The following is a 21,551-nucleotide window of genomic DNA, read 5'->3' as shown; positions in this document are numbered from 1 at the left end:
TTCTCTTTGAGACCAAGATCACGTTCTAATTGAAAGTTAACACAACAGTGGAGCACTTCCACAACAGGAGAGCCCGAAATAAACAATGGAGGACATCGGTGGACTCCTTGCAACCTCGAAAACTCATGAGATTTGAAATGGATGTTATCAGACCTATCTAAGTCGATCAGTGTATTTTAATCGAAACATATTGATGGAATTAGGATATTTGGATTTCTGTAACTTTGGAACCACTAGGAAGAGAAGGTACATATGTTGTTAAACTTTGATTCTAAACAATGAACAATGTGAGTCTATGTCGGAAGATTAACACTACCACAGATCTGATCTCCAACCAGGATCACGCTCTAGCTGAAAGTTAATATAACCGTAGAACACCTTCAGAGAACCTAAAATAATGGAGGACATTATATTACTGGTGTTGTTGCATAATTAATCCCCACACAAAACATCATTTGTGTATACAGTATTTTTATACATTACAAACCAATTTTACAAACAATAGCAAATACTATATGTATATCTTTATATGTCTAATTCTACAATATTCAGTCTTGTTTCAAAGTTTTTCCTTCAACGTCGATGTTCTTCAATGTCGTTGTCCTTCGACGCCACCTCTTCAACACCTTACGATAATACTTCTGTTTTCTACTGACTCCTACTTCTAGTTACTCTTTTGCAATCTCGCCAAACTCCACGTTCGTGATGGCATTGCGTTTATGATAGCAAGAAGAGATATGGTAAGCACAGAGTTCAATGTCACACAGCAAAGAGAGAGGGTGAGACACATGATGAGGTCACATTGATCCAAACTACAAAAATTTACTTTCAAATTAGATTTCTGAATATGTGGCTCGGATGCATTAAAAATCAACGTGTGAAAAGTTAATCTTGACGAGAGAGATAGAATAACAAATCAACAGAAAATTAGTGCACCTTTTGGTCATTCTTAAAGTATGATGCGTGATTTGAAAATTTTCAAAACCTACATGCGCCTATTGATAAATCATCATAAAAGGGAAGTAGTTAGGGAAGTGAGAGTTTGTTTACTAGAGAGTGGAAGAAGAAAAATAATTAAGAGATTTCCTTTTTCTCATCAACTTGGAGCATCCATCCTTGCTCTATCTTAGTTGCCAACATGCTCGCCTAACAATTTGCCATGACCTCAATCTTGTGCCCGCTCGTCTCATCGTTACATCTCTTACCTTCTCTTGTTCTTGTGGTGTGCTTGTTTATCGACAAGTCTTGCTTCAGTAAAAATGGAATCCGTCACTTCAACAGTCCTATACGGTCGATCTGACGATCATCTGTAAGGAGGTAAATCGAAAAACTGTAGTTGGTCACTATAGGGGAGGATATTGCCTCGATTTCACCAAGATTCGATCCTTGTCTACTAACAAGCCTGACTACACCTATATGAATGAGCAAAAAAGAATTTATTGGTGTAAAAAAAAATTACTCTATTCCTCTGAACTCTTTTTGCAAACGAGTTTCTGCCTTTCAAAATAAACATGTCAAAGAGTGATATTTTGTGATAGAAGACCTCCAAATGGAAGGGACTTCGAGCTGCCTTTCCTTTCCTTTGGACTGTATTCACAAGAAAATGGTGGATGGAAACTTTTAGCCCAAAACTTTTGCCCTCCGAAATAAACATGCTAGAGAGTAATATTTTGGGAAAGAAGAAGACCTCCAAAATGGACCTAGCTGAGTTATTTAGATATTGTGGGAGCCGTTAGTCAATTTTTCAAGATCAAGTAATTTTGTCAAAGGATCCAAGAAATTCCACATATTTTTTCATGAACGAATCGTGTACTCAGCAACAGTCAAACATACTTATACTTGTTCAGTAATCATGCTTTAGTATTTATAAATGAATCAAATATTCATATAAAAATTAATATTCATTTAAATAAAAAACTTATTTATACTTATTCAATATATGTTCATAAATTATATTCATTAATAAAATTCTTATCAACATATTACATAAACAAATTATATTTATTAATAAAAATTCTTATCAACATACTAAATAAATAAAAAAAATTTAAAATAAATAAATAAATTTAAATTATCAGAATTAATATCAATTCAAACAATCTTAATTGAAAACTCGATAATATCTAAACAAATCAATTTCAAATCAAGATTAAACCAAACTAAAACTCATAAACAATAAACCAAATCAAACAATCATTTCAAAACTTGAACATCTCAAAATTTGACTCAACTTGACTTGTTTACAACCCTAGATTCTCGTATAGACTGTTCAACTCCTGTGTTTTGAAACATTGCCCAAGGAATACATACGAATGCAAACTATGGATAGGCACCCTATAAGATTAACTACGCAATCCCTTCTTGATTAGATGATCGTCACACTTTCATTTCCGTGATTGATTATCACTTGATCAAATCAATAGCTCACAACAGAACTCCATCGAATCTTGCAGTTGGTAAGGATCCTAAATAACACATCTTGGGGAGGCCTCTGAAGCCTCAAAGAGTGACAAAGTGAAACAATAATAATACCAAGTTGATTCCTAACAGTGGTGCTACTTGTTCCACTCTGTTTTGAGCAATCCATGACAATGCACATACATATAATATCAATTATTCAGACCAAACAATAAAATTGCATTCGATGGAAAATAAACATTCTGGAGATATAGACCAGCCAATTCATTAAAAAAAAACACAGATTTATCAAATTACAACTCCTCTCCGTTGAACCCGAAGGCCAATGCTTGCCTAACATCAAAAGATAGTCATTTCAAAAACTTGTAAATTTTCTCTAATGAACGGCGTGTGCAGGTCACTTGCTTTCTATGTCATACAAATCAGTCCTGGAAGCATATATCAAGGAAAAGCAAGATAACCACAAAGAAATGTATATGTAAACAGATTTTTACAACTTTAATAACCAAGGGGAATAATGATAAGCTAAAAAGAAATAGTAAGCATTTTTGTGAAAAAACCTCATTATTGAGAAGGGCAAGGTTCCCCCAGCATAATTTTTCAATTAATCTTAACAAAATTGCATGGAAAACAACAGGCAGAGAAGTATTATTTTTCTCTAAATGAAAATAAAAATAGAAAATAAAAAAACTTAGAGGACCTAGGTAAATTGTTAAGTTTTACTAAGGTAAACGAGTAACAAAAATTAGTTTAACAAGATTAGATATTCAGAAGCAGTAACTGTACAAGGTATAATACACTAGAGTTGTACTGCATCTTTAGTCCTGTATAGTGATTGAAAGAGTTTTTTTTTCATGCTAGAGCTAGTGAGCAATAAAATGAGTTTTCTGCCAACATAATGGCAGCAACATACCTCACAGAGCCTTTAATGACAACATGATCTCACGCAAGTGCAAAAAGTCATCTTCAGGTGAGAACAATGTCGTCATGAAAGGAGGGACTCCCCAAAGCATGAAGGTAGTGATGCCCCAAAGGGGATGCAACCATGGAAAGGTGGTCACAAGAGTCAATAGGCAGGTGTTTCATGTAACACAACAAGAAATTGGGAAAAATAAAGCACAACAGGGAAAAAACTACTGATGAGAACATAGTTCTTGGATTTTTCTTCTTTGTTTCTCACCTTCCTTTTTTTCTCTCGTGCAGCATTTTTCCTAATTTTCTATCCACTCAAAAAGAAAAAAAAAGACTACTTGATAAAAATTTCACAGAAGTATGATAGTATCTGTAGCATTTGGAATTTCAATTAAATAACCCTATCACTTAGGTTCTCAACAAGAGTGCTCGAATATCTCTTTGAATCAGTTTCTTCCTTCCATTTATTTGCTCTCCTACCTGTAAACATGTCGATGCCACATCTTCTATCAAGTAGAGCTCACTTCCAATCTAATCCGTCCATATCATAAGTATGACTTTAGCTACCTCCAAATAAAGATTCTACTCTCATTTATAGTAAGTTATTCTAGATTTTCATTTCATACGGATCCACAATGGGACTATTTAGAACTAACCATGACCTTTCAAATTTACATCAACCCTTGTGCTAGATAAATCTATGTGAGAAATTAAGACCAAACATCAAAAGACTGAGTATATCCTTCTATCTAGTTTGTACTAGCCAGTATAAGACATTTGACCATGAAGTTCACAAGTCATTATCAAAGTTCAATGCTAACTGTAATGCCTTTGAAGTTTCCGTTTATTTCTCTTTTTTCTTAACGATGAAATGACCAAAAACTTATTATGATAAGTCGGAGAAATGAGTCTCAAATACATAAAAAAAGATAGTGAAGGTATAATATGTATCCTAGAAATCCCTCCAATACTAACTCTTACCGAGATTGATCTGAGTTCGGAACCATGGAAAAGATATTAACATGTCACGGAACCATAATATCCGATAAACAAGCAAGGTAAAAACAATAACTTTCAATTGCCAAAAAACAGAATCATATATAAAGAACAAACCAAAAAGAACACCTAAATCAGAAATAAAGGTCACTCATGATGCCGACCAAAAGGATACACCAAATATGCTCCGTGAGCGAATGCAACAGCCAAGGCGCCGAAGAACACCCTCTCCCGCAACACAGGATTGTGCCTCAGACCAATTCGAACTGAATGATGTCGTCGCCCAAATTCAGAAAGCTAAACAATCAACACAAACAAAGAACAAAGAAAAAGAAGAGCGTACTGAGAGGAAGAACGGGAGCGTATACGAGAGGAACCAGGAACTTGAACTGAGGCCCTCTCTTTTTCCTCCTGACAGCGCCATCGCTTCATCAAGACAAAAGGGAACAAATCGATCAGGCCCCTGACAGAACTGCGAATCCTAGAATCAATACGCAAGCAAATGAGTTCGATGATTACACGGTGGAGAAATCGTTGGAGGACGAGGCCATCGGCGTAGCAATCTGAGCGATCGAAGCCTAGATCCACGGACTGCGAGAGGAAAACGAAGCCGTGGGCTGCTTTTTCTCTGTCGATCGATCGATCGGCGGAGGAAACCAAAAACTGGGGTGGTTTTCTGTCACGTCTCCTCTTTAAGGTTTAGGGACTGGATCATAAATGGGCCGATCGAGCTTGGTCAGCGTTCGGCCCATTAGATCCATTTGGACGGCCCGTGTTGGATTGTGGGCTTTCTTACGCTACTAATTGGGCTTTCTAACGGGCTGACTCTTTTTAATGGTCTCTCTCAGACATGGGCTCTTCCTAATCTATTTGAAGAATTAAATAACTGAATTAAAAAATATATATATAAATTATAAAATCTTGTTTAATATATCCATAGATTTTGTGTGCTTTTTGTCGTGGCTTCGGTTCTTGGCTACGCTGGCCGCCACCTCTTTGTTGTTGGTGAACGAAGAAAGATAGATCGTGTCAATGATTGCAGCGACGTGATGCGAATTGAATGAACTGACACGACGTAGCCCGTGGTGGCCCTGCAGCAACAGTGCACATCGACGTCGCCGCTTCCTCCGCCACTCCGCGGTCGGTGCCCTCTCCACCACTCGCTGCCGGCACAGCTCTGCAACGAACAAACTTGAACGCACATGCTTCCACCCCGCCTCCGTAGGCTTTGCGCGGCTGCCGGCCCGGCCCACCGTTCTCCGGCGGGCCCTCCCCTCCAGCCTGCTCCGCTTCATCCACCACCACTTGCTCGTAGGAGCTCAACGCGGAGTGCCACTGGCCTTGGGTGGGGCTGTAAAGGCGCGCCGATAACCTGTTTGTCTTAATTCCTCGTTGACTCGAACCTTGACGAGCAACTTCTCTCACAGCACGTTAGCAAGACATCGGCATATTTAATTCCACGATAGCGTGCATGTTAAACTGTGCCTCTAATGGGGGGCCATGGAGCATGACACGGAAGTTCCCAGACCAGTGCCTCACCCAACTCACCCAGTGCTCGCGCAGGCATGAGCGTTTAATAGAAGAGACAGCATAGCTACGAGGATGGGGATGGGAGACAAAGATGGTGGGGATTTTGCAGGTTGCCGTTGTCGGCAGGTGGTCGGAGGCAACCTCCACATGCAATCGCTAGCTACGTCTCTTGATATCATTTGAATGTTAAAGATTCAAGACGACGACATCTATTTGGCACATCTCCATCAGGTAGTTAAAGCTTTTTTGTTTTTATGTCTTAATATCTATCAGTGTTCCCTTTTCAATAAATTCTTTGATTTGCAATTCACATCTATTGCCTTACTACAGTTGATCATAACTTGGAGTGATAACATATTTACTTTATCCGTGTGTATGGAATTGAAGAAACTTTTTGCCTTCTAGTGAGTTATTCTGATATACAAACTCAATGTCACTTGCAGATTCCATCTGCTTTTTGCCCTGATAACAAATCATTCAGTTTGAAATACCATGATGATCATGGTCCAAAAGCATGTGAACATCATTTGGTGTCCTTGTATCTTCTCTTGGATCAGGCTTCATAGTGTGGTCTCCTCTCCTCTGAGTGTTAGGTTTTTAGGACCAACCATCTTTTGGACTTATCCAACAGCTAGCTTAATTTTATTGTTGTGCTTTGAGATCTCTATTATGTAGGCAGTTGCAACTTGCAAGGTTGGAAAAGTCATTGTGAAACTATCGTAAAGTTCTCTACAAAAAAAAGTTTGTTGCTGCAGTTGCAACTTGCAAGGTTGGCCCCAAAAGTCATTGTGAAACCATCGTAAAGTTCTCTTCACAAGAAAAAAGTTTAAGTCTGTTCCGTCGTAACCAACTCAGCTATGTTTGTTGCTGTTGTCTATGCTTATATAGCCGGTGGAGTAAATAGTTTTTCTAGGGTGATACTTTATGGCTAAGAAAGATAGGGTGCTTGCTCTATCATATATTCCTTGCAATCTGTATCAAATCAGCTAGCAGTTACTGGCAACACTGTTTCTAAAGCCTGATGCATTCCCCTTTAATCCAGTGTTAAAATCACTGAATGGTAGATCATCAAACATAGCATGGGATAGTTTTTGAGTAACCTGTTCAATTAGAAAGATTTGCAACATTATACACCTGACCCTCGGCACTGATATATGAATACATAGTATTGCTCGAGCATAGTGTAGGTCCAGTTGGATCAGTTTCTTAAGCAAAACCCTCTTCAATGATCTCCTTGCAGCTATGTTCTTGATCCTTTTACTCATGGAGGACAAAGTGTACCACCTAAACCATTTTTAAACTTGACTCTGTAATTCAAGCTTTTGAGGATAAAGATGGAAATTGGAAGAACACATTTCCACACTTCTCTTCCTGAGCACTCATCCATATGAGTGTTCTTGTATTTCTCTTTGTTGGAGTATTATTGTTGCTATATAATTATATTGGTATTTTAGCTTCATTAGGTTGGAGCAATCTTCTAGATTGCCAATTTTTTCCTTTCTTTTCCCTTCATATATTTTCATAGATTACAAACTGCATTCTGGATAACATTCTCTTTCAAAAAGAAAAAAGCAAAGTAGTAACAATTGAAAATAAACATTTTGGCCATTCATATATCCTGATTCAATGTTCATGATTCTGTGGGATCATGAAAGATCATGTGAGACAAATTAATGCCAGATCATGTGAGACAAATTAATGCCCACATTACTCCATTCTATCACTTATAGCCTTCTCTCTTGAATCAACTCTATGATTTTGTATAAATAGCTGAAATTTTCTACTCTCTTGGATCATGAACTGACTTTAAATTTAGATGTGCTTTGGTGAAAACTCATAGAAAACTTGGAAAAAGAATGTGGCACAAATGCACTCTACTTTTCACATTAAAAATAATGGGCATCCCCATCACCTCTACTATGCCCATTGTTCGTCCTTGGCTAAATTTTAGACTTAATTTCTATTGTTGGATAACTCTTGAGTTATTTGGTAAAAAAAAATCTACTTTTTTAAACACAATGGCCAGAACGCTAAGTCGTCCCCAGTTAAGCCTAACATGACCAAATTCAAACCTAAGTCACCAACCAAACTAGTCCAATCTTTGAAACAACCCTTTCACCTTCTCACGCAATTTCGATACAAAGGAGAAAAGGATTTAGGAGTAATGTAGCATTAGTGGATCTGGACCTCACAACCGACCCTAATGAGTTTGTGAGGTATCATCCCCTAAGGTCAATAAGATTTTAATTGAGTTCCAAGACATAAATCTTGAAGAATTACTTGATGAATTTCTGCCTATGTGCACTGCCCATTACACCATAAATCTTATTCCAATGTGATAGTTGACTAAGCTTCGACACTAACATATTGAATGAACTCGCAGAGCATGCTGAATTGAATAGGCAAGTTGAGAAAATCTTACAGAGAGATTTTATTAGGGAGAATATGAGTCACCCTTGTTTTTGTTATTTCTGAAAAGGATGACTCTTGGAGAATATGTATCGATAGTTGTGTCATCAATAAGATCATTGTTGCTTTATGACATTTGACTTGATGGTAGGAGCCTATTGGTTTTCCAAGAAAGACTTGTGTAACGGATATTATCAAATTAGGACCGAGATTGGTGATAAATGGCAATACCTTTAACACACAAGATGGACTTTATGAGAAGTTAGTTATTCTCTTTCGACTTTCAAAGGACCCTAATACCTTCATGGAAGTAATGAACTAAGTTCTAAAACCATTTTAGGGAAACTCCTTATAGGCTATTTCATAACATCCTAATCTACACTAAGACACGTCATGTCCACCTAAAACACATCTACCTCGTCCTAGAGATCCTTGGGGCAGAAAAGTTGTGTCAATTTGTAGAAGTGCTCCTCACAACTCGGGTCCTCAAATTTATCCTCTTTGCATAGGACATTTCAATGAAGCTAGAGAAGATTAGAGTAAGTAAGAAATGGTCCAAGCCAAGGTTTAAAATCTCGACCTGTGTCAAGGTTTTGGTACCGTATCGTATTATGTCGATATAATTTTAATATTTTTTAAATTAAAATATATTAATTAAAAAATAAAATATTTAGCATAAATATTTAAAAATATAAAAAATAAAAAATAATCTTTTAAAAAAGGGAAAAATGAAAATAGATAAATAAATAAATAAAATTTTTATTATATCTTTTTAGAATTAAAATAAATAAAATAATTAATTAATTAGATAATTTTATTAAGGTTTAATAAAGCCTCTTTAGATTATTCCTATGGAGTTAATTAAAATAATCAATCTAAGTTTTGATTAAAAAACACCCGAGACCCTTGACACCCACTTGCAATGCTAGCAAACTCGTGCATTGTGGCACGGTTGCAAGCTCGCGCGACTCCAATGTGACAGGGGTCGTGCGACCCCTTAGTGGTGGGGCCTCGGGGGTCACACGACTTCTCCACAACAGCTGCAGGGTCCACAATGCCTCTGCTGCTGTCGTAGGGAGAGAATGATTTAATGGATCTATTCATTGAGTATTTATCTTAGTTTAATGCTAGCTGACAACTTAATGCAACCCTCTTTTATCCGGACTTGGGACTGGCCATAACGAGGTTAATTAGTCATGGGCAGAGTTTGGGAGAGAATGATATAGAAAAGAAAATAAATTGGATAATAACTTGGATCCAATTAATTTTTATTGTTGGGTAGGTTGTTGAGTCATTTGGTAATTTAGGATTGTCATCTTTTTTTTTTCTTTTGGAAACTAATTAGGAGATAATTATATTCCTAATTATAGTCTAGTATGTTTCCTGATTTGGTTATTTATTTTCTAGTTTTCATCAAGGTTGGATCTATAAAAAAAGGATTAGAGTGGATGTAATTATCATCTTTTTCAATCAATAAAAATTTTTACTTCTTTTTTCTGTGTAAAAGTTCTCCTTTGTAAGGTTGTTGGCTTTAATCATGCATGGTGCTACGTCAGTCTCTTTACTTAATTTATTGAAAAGTGAACGAATTTCATTGAAAATGCTCCTTTTCCTAGTTTGAAGGAAGAAAAAAAAACTATTCTAACCTCTCCTATAACTTTATAATTATTACAATAGAATATTTCCACTTAAATTGAGTAAGCATGATTGCAATTTCCATTTGAAGATACTCCTAATTAACTCTACTTGTAATAGTTAACCGTTTCCTAACTCTACTTATGAATAGTTAGCCAGTTATTAGAGGCATATAGTCTTCCTCTAGTTTGTCTATTGGATAAATTCAGAATAGCATACTTAAAGATCGATCGTTAAAATATTCATCATTATTAAGATTCAAACTCTGATATTCTTATACCCGCGGAGATTGCAATGATTGTCCCTTGAACTATTGGGTGATTGTGGATGAAGAGGCACATCAAACTATGAGCTATGCCTATGGCTTATTGGTACTTTGTAGCTATGTAGGTGAGGAAATCCTATCAAAGGCAACTTGCTAAGTTAGCAAACAAGCTAGAAGGCCAGAGGGCATTGATCTGAAATTATGTGAATGAGAACAGTCCTTCATTACACTATTCCATGACTTTTCTGAAACAGATTAATTAGTAATGATACTGAAACTCAAACTATTTTGCACTTCCCTTTTTCTTCCATCTCCTCATTCATTGTTCAGAATTCAGTCTGACATCATGTTGTTAGCGTTCAGATTCCTGTTGTGAAAAGATGGAGCACCTTCAAGCACACACCTTTTTCATGGCTGCAGATTACAAGACAATAGACATCCTGACAAACCTGTGCATCTGAAGTACAACCAAAACAAGCATCTTACAATGGTGGACGAATGAAGGCCGTCCATCTCTAGGACTAATTAGGCGAAGTCGAAAAGATGTGCCCCTCCTTATCACTTGTATCTTTTCATCAAGAATTGTCGGCTATCTATCTTCTTCCTGTTTTCCTTTTCCCTACCACTTGCCATCTCTAGCCCTTTCATGACTTCTCTGAGGATCCAATGCCTTGCACTAACAACTACATCTTCTCCCCTTGTTTTTCAAATGAGAAAGAACTATGAGAGTGATTGACAACTCGTTTGTAGTAACTCCTTTGATATATATAACTCGTTTGTAGTAACTTTTGATATATAAACTAATAAACTAATCTTACGTAGATTTTTCTCTTTTTCGGTTGGATTTTAACACTTGACGTGAGTAATGTTTAAAAATTCAATTTGATTATGTTAAAATTTTATTTAAAAAAAACAATTATTTTAGATAATTTATTTCAGTTTTGATTTTAAAACTCTCATAATTATTAAAGATTTAGATAAAAGATAGTATTTAATTGGTTATACTTGAGTAAAAGGTGAAATTCATCATCTAGCGGTCCTATATATAAGAAGGTAAATCGAGAAATTATAATTGATTATGACAAAGAATGATATTATCTCGACTTCATCGATATTCATTTAATTTGTTATACGTATGTTCTTAAAATGGTCGGTTTAATTTGATCGAAAATTGATATGCTATCAGTTTGATTTATTTAATTTTTATTAAAAAGTTCAAATAATTAGATCGATTCGGTTGATTTTATTTTAAACCGATTGCTCAGGTCCATCTAACACTCTCCTAAAAAAATGATGTGATTGAATGTTTGTATGTATTCAGTAAAATATTTGTTATAGAACAGAACAGAACAATCTTTCCTTTTTTGTTATCTTCCCTGAAAAAGATTTTCTAGAGAGGTAATCAAGAAAAGTATGATCTTCGTCATTCTCCTTATTTTATCTCTCATTTAAATGAGATCATCGCTTTAATTGGGTGAAAGAGGAGCCTCGGCTGTAGCTATATAAGCCCTCTCGCCTTTATCCTTGCTCACATGCAAGCTCTCTTTCTTCTCTGTGTGTTGTTCATTCATTTTGAAGGAAATTGCAGGTGGATCAGAAGGAAGAAGAGGCATGCTGCAGGGGTGGTCATGGTGCTGCTACTTGTCGCTGGCTTTGGTGGCTTGCATGGCAGTGAGGACGTTGGAGTTCTTGTGGTGGAGGCCGAGGAGGCTGGAGAAGCACTTCGCGGAGCAGGGCATCAGAGGTCCGCCGTGCCGCTTCTTCCTTGGCTGCCTCAAGGACGTGGTTGCCATGGCGGTGGAGGCCTCCGCCGAGCCCATGAAGCCTCAGACCTCTCACGACATCCTCCCCAGAGTCCTCCCTTTCTATCACCATTGGAAGGACCTCTATGGTACTGCATGCAGTTTCCCAGCTGCTCTGTTTCCTTTTGCCGGCGAAGCTAATTGGCTTTGATGCCGGTCTTTCTTTTTGCAGGTTCCACGTTCTTGATGTGGTTCGGCGCCACGGCGCGCCTCACCGTCGCCGAACCCGACCTCATCAGAGAGATTCTGCTATCGCGGTCCGACGTCTTCGAGCGCTACGAGTCGCACCCGCTGGTCCGGCGGCTGGAGGGCGAGGGCTTGGTGAGCCTCCGCGGCGAGAAGTGGGCTCGCCACCGGAAGATCCTCACGCCGACCTTTCACGCCGACAATCTCAAAGTAATTAATTGAGCAAGCAGTGCCTGTTTTTATGCCGTTAATTAGCACCGGCTGATCGATTGCCCATCGATCCGTGGATCAGTTGTTGATACCTTTCATCGGTCGAACTGTGATGGAAATGGCGGAGAAGTTGGCGGCGGTCCCCGGCGTGGAGGTGGAGGTTGACGTGTCCGAGTGGTTCCAGACGGTGACTGAGGATGCCATCACGCGCACTGCGTTCGGCGGGAGCTACGACGATGGCAAGGCCATCTTCCGGTTGCAGTCCCAGCAAATGGAGTTCGCCGCCGATGCCTTCCGCAAGGTCCTCATTCCCGGCTACAGGTACACCCGATTACTCTGTTTTTGTCTTGCATTAACTTCGATTAATTAAGAAAAAACAGATTTTTGCCGACGAAGAAGAACACCGAATCATGGAAGCTAGAGAAGAAGATCAAGAGAAGTCTGATCCAGCTCATCGGGCGGAGGAAGGAACAACCGGCCGGAGAAATGAAGGACTTGCTGGGACTGATGATCAATGCGTCCAGCGGGCCAGGTGCTCGACACAGAGCGCCAACTACGCAGCCTTCGCCGACGTCTCCGGCGGCGGAGCCGATGACGGCCAAGGACATCGTGGAGGAATGCAAGACGTTCTTCTTCGCGGGGAAGCAAACCACCTCTAGCCTTCTGACGTGGGCCACGGTGCTCCTCGCCATGCACCAAGAGTGGCAAGAACGCGCGCGAGCAGAGGTCCTCTGCGTGTGCGGCCCGCTCGACATCCCCTCCCTCGATCACCTCGCCAAGCTCAAGACGGTATCGAATTCTTTGATGAATCCATGAGGATTTAAGGGCAATATTTAGATTCTACTGAATTGTTCTTTCAGTTGGGGATGATACTGAACGAGACGCTAAGGCTGTACCCGCCGGCGGTGGCGACGATCCGGCGGGCGAAGGCGGAGGTGGAGCTGGGAGGGAGGCGGATCCCGCGAGGGACGGAGCTGCTCATCCCCATCGTGGCTGTGCACCACGACGCGGCGCTGTGGGGGGAGGACGCGGCGGAATTCAACCCGGCGCGGTTCGCGGACGGGGCGAGCCGCGCGGCGCGCCATCCGACGGCCTTCATCCCCTTCGGCCTCGGCGCGCGGATGTGCATCGGCCAGAGCCTGGCGCTGCTGGAGGCCAAGCTCACCCTCGCCATCATCCTCCGCCGCTTCGCCTTCCACCTCGCCCCCTCCTACGTCCACGCGCCCATCGCGCTGGTGCTGCTCCACCCGCAGCACGGCGCGCCGATCCTCTTCCGGTCTCTAGGATCCCATTGCGTGACCGACGGACGCCATTGCAAGAAGCTCTAGCATGCACCTCTCTCGTTGCTAGCTAGCACCCGTACGTAATTGCGTAAATTACAGGTAGAATTCGACAACCGTTTTGATTCTGCGAGGAGATGATCGAGCTTGTTGGTTTGCTCCTTCATTTCAGTCGGTAGTTGGGTACGCCGGAAATTAAGGAGACAGGGAGCCGGCAGAGTGGCGACGCGTATAGAATGCCTGGCGAGGGCGACTCAAACATGAGCATGTCGGCTGTCTTGTTCCTCCTGGTCTCTAACTGTTTGCATGAATGGTTCGAGTCGAACCACGTTGAACCGTCGGTTGCTACGCTCGTTAGGGCTACCAGTCGAACTCATCGTTAAGAATTTCTATTAAGGATCAAGTTTAGATTAGGGTTTTCGATAAAGATTTACCTGTATGTTTATGTTCATTTTCTTCCTCCTTTCATTCACACCATGAATGGTATAAATAAGGTAGTTAAAAATTAAGAGGGCACCTCATTTTACAATTAAAATTGGACGTCTAATCACATGAGCTGTGTAAATATTCTTATCTTTATTCTTTGAATATTCTTATTTTTAGTTTTTTAGCAACTACTCGTTAGTTTCTACACGTGGTAGAAGTTAGTATGTAGCTTCTACACCGTATAAAGTTATATATTAGTTTTTATATGAACGAATAATGTTGATTTGAAATGTAATGAGTATCATATAATCTAGATCACTTGTTTTGTTTGTTGAATATTATTTTAATCAAGTTATTATTCAAAAAAGTAAAATTAAAATAATATAAAATTAACATTTGTATAAGATATAGTTTTTACATTGTCAATTGTAATCAAATAATGTTCATTTAAAATGTAGTGAGTGTTATGAAGTTCACATTATTTGTTTTGCTCGTTAAAATATTATTTTAATCTAATTATCACTTAGAGAAGCAAAATTAAAATGATGTAAAATTACTATTGTAAAAATTAATAACTATCTTTTATAATGTGTAAAAATTAGTTGTTAGCTTCTACACGATCAAATAATTAAATAATATATAGGTATTTTAGGCTGTTTATGTTAAATTAGATACTCATTTGATTTTAATTGGAAATGGACAGCCATCTAACGATTTTACAAATGAAGACCACCCTTTTGATTTTGATAGAATATATATGAGTAAACATAAAAAAAAGCGTCCATCATTTAACAAATCACATATGAGCGTCTTTTTTTTTAATTAACATTAAATGTGCATCCCATTTAAAGTAAATTATCCAAAATACTCCTAGATCGGATTTTAAAGTTAGATTGTAAGTGTTACGTGTAGCAGTAGTAGTTACGTGTAGCAGTTAGCTGCGAGCTATTACATGTTGTAGTAGCTATTTGTTAGTTTTTATACAATCAATTAGATAATGTTCATTTGAAATGTAGTAATTGTCACGTAATCTTTTTAGTTTATTTTACTCATTAAAATATTATTTTAAAATATCATTATTTTTCAATAAGTAAAATTAACATAAGATAAAATAATGATAAATCAATAGAAAAAATAATTTTTGTTACTAATAAATTGAATAGCAATATGTACAATTATTTCATGAGTAGACTTGTAAATCAATTTCTCGAGTGTGAGGAATTAATATTTAAGATGATTTAAATAATAAAAGGATTGATCTAGAATGATTAAATGGTAAATTAGTTCATTTACAAATTGGGTTCATACTTCATAGATGCAAATATATAGATGCTAACCCGAGTATACGAGAATATTAACCCATGTGGATATCTAAAGGGATAGATGATCAACCAAATTTAGTAAGGAACAAAATTAAATGAAAGACAGTAATATCAAAAAGTGTAAATTTATTATTAGAAGGGGTGTCTCCATGGCTAAAAAAATAAAATATATCAAGAGTACAAACAAGATCTACATTGTCATACCATTGTGGTATCGATCTCTACTGATTTGAATGGTCATGAAACATAATGAATAAACGTCTCGATTGAAGAAAACAGACTTGTCCACTCATTCTCAACTAATTTGTTTTGCCGACAAAGCAAAGGCAGCGAATGGTCGCTCGCATGACGCCAAACAAGAAATACAACTCGATGAGTCTCCACTAGATCCGCCCGACAAAGAAACCGACCAATCCAATCCAATCCAATCCAATCTTTTTTTAGAAAAAAAATCTAGTCACGGCACGGCGCATCGCTCATATTAATATAACAAAGACAGCGCCCTTTTCCTCCTTCCATTCTCCTTCCGTTGAATTCTTCGCTATCCAGAATCCTGCAGAACAATTCCGATCGTCCTTCCGTTTGCATTATATGCGCGCACGCCCGTCGAATTCTAAACCCCGAAGAGAGGAGAGAGATGGCGACGCTGCAGAGATCAGCCACGACGTTCCGGAGATCAGGGTCGTCGGGGTTGGTTTGGAACGAGAGGTTCTTCTCCGGCGAATTGGCGAAGCCGAAGAACAGAGGAGTCGGGCCGACGGGAGAACTCGGCGAGCCGTCGAAGCACAACCAAGGCGCGGGGCGGGCGAGGGGGCTCACCGGAGGCATCACCCGGATAAGAACCAGGGAGCCGCTGACCGCAGCGGCCGCCGAGCCGCCGTCTCCCAAGGTGCCTGTCTGCCTCTGCTGCGGATTCAGCACGGGGAAGCATGACACGGACAAGCGAGCCAAGAGGAGAGCATAAGTAGTCATGTAACACGATCAATTATATAAATGTCTTATTTTGTGCTGTTCCATAGATGATCGTCAGGAGAATAACTCACAGACATCAGATAGAAGGATACCAGATTTTAGAGAACAATCCAGGAAATGCAGTCGTCTAGAAAGGCAAATTCTCGATCTATTATTTTACTCGGTCTGCTTCGTTGGGTCGGCGGACGATGAGGCACTGGGGCAGTGGTTGAAGCCGTACCAGATGCCGTTGGGAAGGGGAGAACCGTAGTAGAAGGTGAGGGCACGGCGAGCACCCGGTTCGTAGATCTTCACCCATTCGGGAGTCCATCCGTCCCAACCGTCGCGCCGCAAGTACAAGTAGCAGACTCCGTAGCCGCACGGCCCTTCGATCTTGAATGTATCAGTGGAGCAACGCTCGAATGCTCCTGATGAAGGGTCGTCGAGCCTTGGTGCATATATCTGCAGCACAGCAGTGTTTTTAAGAGGTATACCAAGAACAAGTAATGGTTAACAAAGATGTTTTCTCCAAACAAGTAGCAAAGATTTACACGTAAATCCTAGTTCTTCAACGAGTTTAAATCACATAATAAGCGATAACCCACACTGTTGCATTTTGCCATTTGGATCAATACATGAAGTTCATTGTTTCTGAAATCCAATTGGAAATTCCAACAGGATTTTCCAACAATGAGGGAGGACAAAAAATCTACCATGCTTTGCCTTGAGAGATAACCCAAGACGATGACAAGATCATACCCTTTAAACATAAATAATATGACCAAAATTGAGACTGCCAGTGGGTTGTGTTGAAGTTACTATGACTTAGGCCTACAAACCTTGGAAAAGCTGTAACATATAGAAAGGAGGATTGACAATTCAGGTGTAAGGGTTGTGAGCATATTGTATTATATGTGACATGAAATCTAATAGAAGCACATCAAGAAAAAATAGCAATGAAGTGATGAATGCAAATGCAATGCAAGAGTCAAGACCCATAACATTACCCATAGAACATAGAAAAAAACAACAAAACACAACTACACAAGTTATAAACAACAATAACACCCTCGAACATATAACAATGCTATCTATTAGCACATGCATATTGATTGTAGCAAACAAGGAAAAGGGTTCTACAAAAAATCAAAAAATTTGGGAAGCGCCAAATTAGGTGCATCAAATGAAGAGTTCTTATTAGTCTTGATTGCCCCAGATCCTCACCATAATATTTGGAATTAAAAAAAATATTTGAAATTAGAAATAAGTTCACAACTGTGTGGATAAGGGAAATTCAACATGTTTTAGATTGATAGCATTAAACACAATATCCTACTGCAGTAATGGCTGGTAATTGCTGTTTGATGTTTATTTGATGTTTGTTTTTCCTATTCAAGTTCATTCCAGTATGAAAATAGTTAGCACCATATATCATGTACATTGCTCTAATATGTTATTCATTCTTGCAATTTAAATAAACCAACCCATATTATGATATCATATAGCCGAAGGAGATGGTCTAATGTACAGTTCAAAACTGACATGGGGCCATTTTTGAACCATGAAGGATCAAATGATGGTTATACTAAGAATATTTTTTGCATGGTATGTCAACAATTAATACTATAATCTTTCTAACATTCACTTAAATTAGACTAATTGCTATCTATTAAATTCCTCTTCTCATATTGCATTATATTCCCTTGTCAAACTTTTATGTTCGATTTGCAAGATGTTTTGCATGTTATATTATGGTGTTTGTATCAGATGTTGGACAAATTTAAGCTGAAATCAAAGATACAAAAAGTCATCAATGAGTAGAAAAACACAGATCTTTAACTAATTTCTTTAAGAGGCTATCTTCCTGATAGTATTTTCTAATGCTTCAGAAATAATCTTAAAATCTCACCATGTGCATATCACAATGGCTGTGTGGGTGACCACGTTATTTTAACCTACTCGAGTTTCATAAGAATGCTGATGCTCAAATCAGTTCTATGTGAGCAATTTGAAATTCAGTCACATAACTCCACTGTAATTCTCTCCATTCATGAGATTATGATGAGATTAAGTTGTGGATAAATTATGTTCTGCCTATGCAGGGCCTCTGTTCACCGAGCAGTCAAAAATAAAAGAATATCTTCCTAGTTAATTCTTGCTCCACCATTTAAAGTTTTTTTAATTTCTTACTCCAATAATAACAGCCACATACAAAACATATGAATAGTAATCATGAAAATAATGAGTCTAATGTATATGAATGAAATGTATAAATTAGTTAATATTTCTTCAATTTGAAAGGGAGGAATTAAGAAGACAAGAAGTAAAAAAAGAAAAGGAAGGCACTATATTATCTTCTATCCATACATCTTATTTTTTTTATGGAATTAAAAGGAGAACAGGTGAATGTTGTATTTATTAGTGACTCAACTTCCATTTGAGCAGAAATAATATGAAAGAATTTGATAGAATTAAATTCATATATGAATGGTAACCAGGGAATGGGAGGAATTAAGAAGAAAAGAATTAGAAAAGGAAAGGAAAGGAAATATATTAACTTCTTCCCATCCATCTTATGAATCGAAAGGACCAAGAAGTAAATGTTATTTATAAGTAACTCAAATTTCATTCCTTCCCCGTTCAATTTAGCTGGAAAAATATGAAAGAATTAGGCAACATTAAATTCTTTCTTACATTTTTCTTTCCTTCAAATAGACAACAGAAATTGACAAATTCATTTTTTTTCTGCCTCCTGTTTCTGTCCTAGTAAACACACAAATACTATGCATATTTGGAGGACAGTAATAAAGATAAGTAACTTCAAGGGTTAAGGCTTAGTGAAGGAAAATAAATAAAACAATATATTTTTCATCCCACTCCCATTCTTCTTCTTAATAAGAGACTCAAATTTCATTTTCTATCAACCATTTCTGCATCATTTGGGAAATAAAATAAAATAAATTGAACGAAATTAAATTCCTTAATCTTCTACTCTTCTCGAAGTTAACAATAGATATTCCCCAACTCGTTTCTTTTTCCTCTTGCTTCTGCCAAGCAAACACACTATTTTTTTTTAAAAAAAAGTTTTTTCCAAACAAATAAAAAGCCGGTCATTTCCAGAGGAATGCGGAAGAAATGAAGTCTGTGTAAAAAAGCATTACTCGATTTAAAATAAATTAAATGCAGAAAGAGACCTCGTTACGGTATGCATCACCAAAAGCAAGGCTGATCCAATCCCTGGTGTAGCGGATGGAAGAGCAGCTGGTCTTAATCTTCACAGTGTAGGAGCAACTCCACCCCACCTGCTTCTGTAAGATGACAACCAGCCACATTAAAATGGGCCTGAAAACAAAAACGAGGTAAAAAATCGCAGCTGATTCAAAGCGACCGATGCGCACCTTGATCTCCTGGACCTGGAACGACGGGAACTCCCGCGGCCGCGGATCGACGGCTTCCGCGGCGCAGAAGGCGAGAATGGCCGGCGAGGAGAGCAGGAAGAGGCGCAGGAGAAGGGAGATCGCCACGTGCTTCGCCATTTTCCCCTTTCTTTCTCTCGATTTTTCACCGACGGAATCCAGAGACTGGATCACTCTAAAATAGATCCCCGTTTGTCTCTGCCTCTCACTCGATCGCGCACACGTGTCGGCATGCCATTCCCCATCCAGCTGGAGAAAGCTCAGATCTCTTTTTTTTTGTCTTTCATAAAATCATTTTATCGAGTAAAAAAATGATTAATAAAAAAAATCTCTCATTTTATTTAATATTCTAATTTTTTTATAACATCAAAATAAAAAATAATAATAATAAATTAATGTTTCCGATCCCATCAGCCTCCTTCTTCCTGTTCATCATCTTCCTCGCGCTGAACTCGCGCATCGCCTCCTTCTCCTTCCTGGTGGAAGCTCAGCCCCGCCCTCTGGTGCATGCTCAGCCGGTGTTTCTGAACCGAAGAACAAGAGCCAACTCGCCGTTAAAAATCGCCGACCAACAGAGAGAGGGTTAGAAGGATCGCCGGCGCAACACTCACCTGCAAATGGCTCCTCACTTGATCGCTCGTGAGGCCCTCCACGTCCATCTGCTCTTTGATCTGCTTCGGAGTCGCAACTGCCGATCAGTGAGAATGACAAAACTATACATAAAATTGAACGAGGAGAAATCAAAGAAGAAGGGCGTGAAGCTTGTTGACTAACGCTGGGCGCCTCCGAGCTGCTCGACGGCCTTCAGGAACTGGCAGTGCAGCTCCTCCGTCCAGTACCGCCTCGCTTTCTTCGGCGGCAGCGGCGATGGCGGTGGCAGATGGCCGGCGTCTTCCATTGAGACCGAGCTCGATCCGTTCGTACGGTGGCCGCCGTCGCCGATAATGTTGAAGTTCCCTGCTCGTAAAAATCGGATAAATTCTCAAGAGAGACGTATCGTGAAGGGATCTTCGTGATTAGCTCACCGGCGATGTGGCCTGCAGGCTCGTCGAGTTTCTCAGAAGTAGACATGATGCGTCCGAACACACGCACGCATCTCCTGCCACTGCACTTCTCCAGCTTGTTCTCCATGAACTGTAGAGCTGCTTTAATTTACCAAAACAGAGTCAACTGGAAGAAATGATGATCATTTGATAATAAAAGAGGAATGAATGATCTCTAGAACACAAAATTAACGACCATTTATGAACAACCGGTTGCACTCGGGGAGCTCCTCTTTGAAATTCTCCACCTTCTTCTTCTCCTCTTCCATTTTGATGATGTGCCTCTCCAGCACGGCCACTTTTACATCTTGGTTCGCCGTCGACGTCGCCATCGTGCAAGATCGAAGACGATGGAAGAGGATTTCGGGTTTTAATCCTTAAATAGAAAGAAGTGAGAAGATTTGTGACAAGGTTGGCCAGTGTTGGTTGGAATGCTCTTATTAGATTTCCTTCTAGATTTAGAAGGAATACATACATTCAAAGATTTCTTTCTAAACTCTTCGTACTATGAATTTGAGTGTTCTATAAAAGAGTAAAATTCAGGTTTTGAAAATGTATTTACTTTTATATAATAGACAAGGTTTAAAATCAGTTTAAAATCCATGTAAGAGAAGGATAGAAAATATTATTGTTGTTGTTGTTATTATTCTTGTTTATTTTTATTTTTTTTTAAAAAAAATTACATGTGTCATTTCTAAAGGTGAATTGCTTTATAGTTAAGTTTATTAATTTTTACATTTATGTTTAGTA

At 38.8% G+C, this 21,551-nt stretch overlaps 4 protein-coding genes across 4 annotated transcripts; 1 reads left to right on the top strand and 3 right to left on the bottom strand.

Moving 5' to 3' along the window:
- Window positions 1-2,613: 2,613 nt before the first annotated feature.
- LOC141836544 (uncharacterized) lies at window positions 2,614-4,977 on the bottom strand. The gene is made up of 4 exons (XM_074724057.1): window positions 4,846-4,977; window positions 4,670-4,752; window positions 4,502-4,592; window positions 2,614-2,846 (listed from the first exon to the last, which is right to left on the bottom strand). The coding sequence occupies exons 1-4, from the start codon at window positions 4,875-4,877 to the stop codon at window positions 2,816-2,818; spliced, it is 237 nt and encodes a 78-aa protein (XP_074580158.1). The 5' UTR covers window positions 4,878-4,977; the 3' UTR covers window positions 2,614-2,815.
- A 6,793-nt stretch (window positions 4,978-11,770) lies between these two features.
- On the top strand, window positions 11,771-13,867 carry LOC141836316 (cytochrome P450 734A6-like). The gene is made up of 5 exons (XM_074723780.1): window positions 11,771-12,056; window positions 12,140-12,363; window positions 12,446-12,684; window positions 12,744-13,152; window positions 13,224-13,867. Exons 1-5 carry the CDS (start codon window positions 11,777-11,779, stop codon window positions 13,689-13,691), a joined length of 1,620 nt encoding a protein of 539 aa, XP_074579881.1. The 5' UTR covers window positions 11,771-11,776; the 3' UTR covers window positions 13,692-13,867.
- A 2,489-nt stretch (window positions 13,868-16,356) lies between these two features.
- On the bottom strand, window positions 16,357-19,901 carry LOC141835986 (embryo-specific protein ATS3B-like). The gene is made up of 3 exons (XM_074723403.1): window positions 19,741-19,901; window positions 19,537-19,650; window positions 16,357-16,804 (listed from the first exon to the last, which is right to left on the bottom strand). Exons 1-3 carry the CDS (start codon window positions 19,876-19,878, stop codon window positions 16,520-16,522), a joined length of 537 nt encoding a protein of 178 aa, XP_074579504.1. The 5' UTR covers window positions 19,879-19,901; the 3' UTR covers window positions 16,357-16,519.
- A 267-nt stretch (window positions 19,902-20,168) lies between these two features.
- LOC141835616 (uncharacterized) lies at window positions 20,169-21,133 on the bottom strand. Its single transcript, XM_074722998.1, has 5 exons — window positions 20,998-21,133; window positions 20,801-20,900; window positions 20,533-20,690; window positions 20,370-20,446; window positions 20,169-20,282 (listed from the first exon to the last, which is right to left on the bottom strand). The coding sequence occupies exons 1-5, from the start codon at window positions 21,131-21,133 to the stop codon at window positions 20,169-20,171; spliced, it is 585 nt and encodes a 194-aa protein (XP_074579099.1).
- Window positions 21,134-21,551: the final 418 nt, after the last annotated feature.

This window comes from Curcuma longa, chromosome 10, assembly GCF_044706935.1.
Source record: "Curcuma longa cultivar G26 ecotype Majalengka, Jawa Barat chromosome 10, ITB_CL_G26_1.1, whole genome shotgun sequence".
NCBI classification, from domain to species: domain Eukaryota; kingdom Viridiplantae; phylum Streptophyta; class Magnoliopsida; order Zingiberales; family Zingiberaceae; genus Curcuma; species Curcuma longa.
This window is presented reverse-complemented; position numbering and strand designations above follow the sequence as displayed.

Excerpts from the sequence above, each read along its gene's own strand:
- LOC141835986 (XM_074723403.1), bottom strand. The coding sequence starts at position 19,878 with ATGGCGAAGCACGTGGCGATCTCCCTTCTCCTGCGCCTCTTCCTGCTC. Across the intron at positions 19,651-19,740 it reads TCCAGGTCCAGGAGATCAAG|AAGCAGGTGGGGTGGAGTTG; the intron begins GTGCGCATCGGT and ends GTCATCTTACAG. Across the intron at positions 16,805-19,536 it reads GTGATGCATACCGTAACGAG|ATATATGCACCAAGGCTCGA; the intron begins GTCTCTTTCTGC and ends GCTGTGCTGCAG.
- LOC141836544 (XM_074724057.1), bottom strand. The coding sequence starts at position 4,877 with ATGGCCTCGTCCTCCAACGATTTCTCCACCGT. Across the intron at positions 4,753-4,845 it reads TCCAACGATTTCTCCACCGT|CGATGGCGCTGTCAGGAGGA; the intron begins GTAATCATCGAA and ends GTCTTGATGAAG. Across the intron at positions 2,847-4,501 it reads GCTCACGGAGCATATTTGGT|GACTGATTTGTATGACATAG; the intron begins GTATCCTTTTGG and ends ATATGCTTCCAG.
- LOC141835616 (XM_074722998.1), bottom strand. The coding sequence starts at position 21,133 with ATGGCGACGTCGACGGCGAACCAAGATGTAAAAGTGGCCGTGCTGGAG. Across the intron at positions 20,447-20,532 it reads GCAGCTCGGAGGCGCCCAGC|TTGCGACTCCGAAGCAGATC; the intron begins GTTAGTCAACAA and ends ACTGATCGGCAG. Across the intron at positions 20,283-20,369 it reads AAGTGAGGAGCCATTTGCAG|AAACACCGGCTGAGCATGCA; the intron begins GTGAGTGTTGCG and ends TCTTCGGTTCAG.
- LOC141836316 (XM_074723780.1), top strand. The coding sequence starts at position 11,777 with ATGCTGCAGGGGTGGTCATGGTGCTGCTACTTGTCGCTGGCTTTGGTG. Across the intron at positions 12,057-12,139 it reads CCATTGGAAGGACCTCTATG|GTTCCACGTTCTTGATGTGG; the intron begins GTACTGCATGCA and ends TTCTTTTTGCAG. Across the intron at positions 12,685-12,743 it reads GTCCTCATTCCCGGCTACAG|ATTTTTGCCGACGAAGAAGA; the intron begins GTACACCCGATT and ends AAGAAAAAACAG.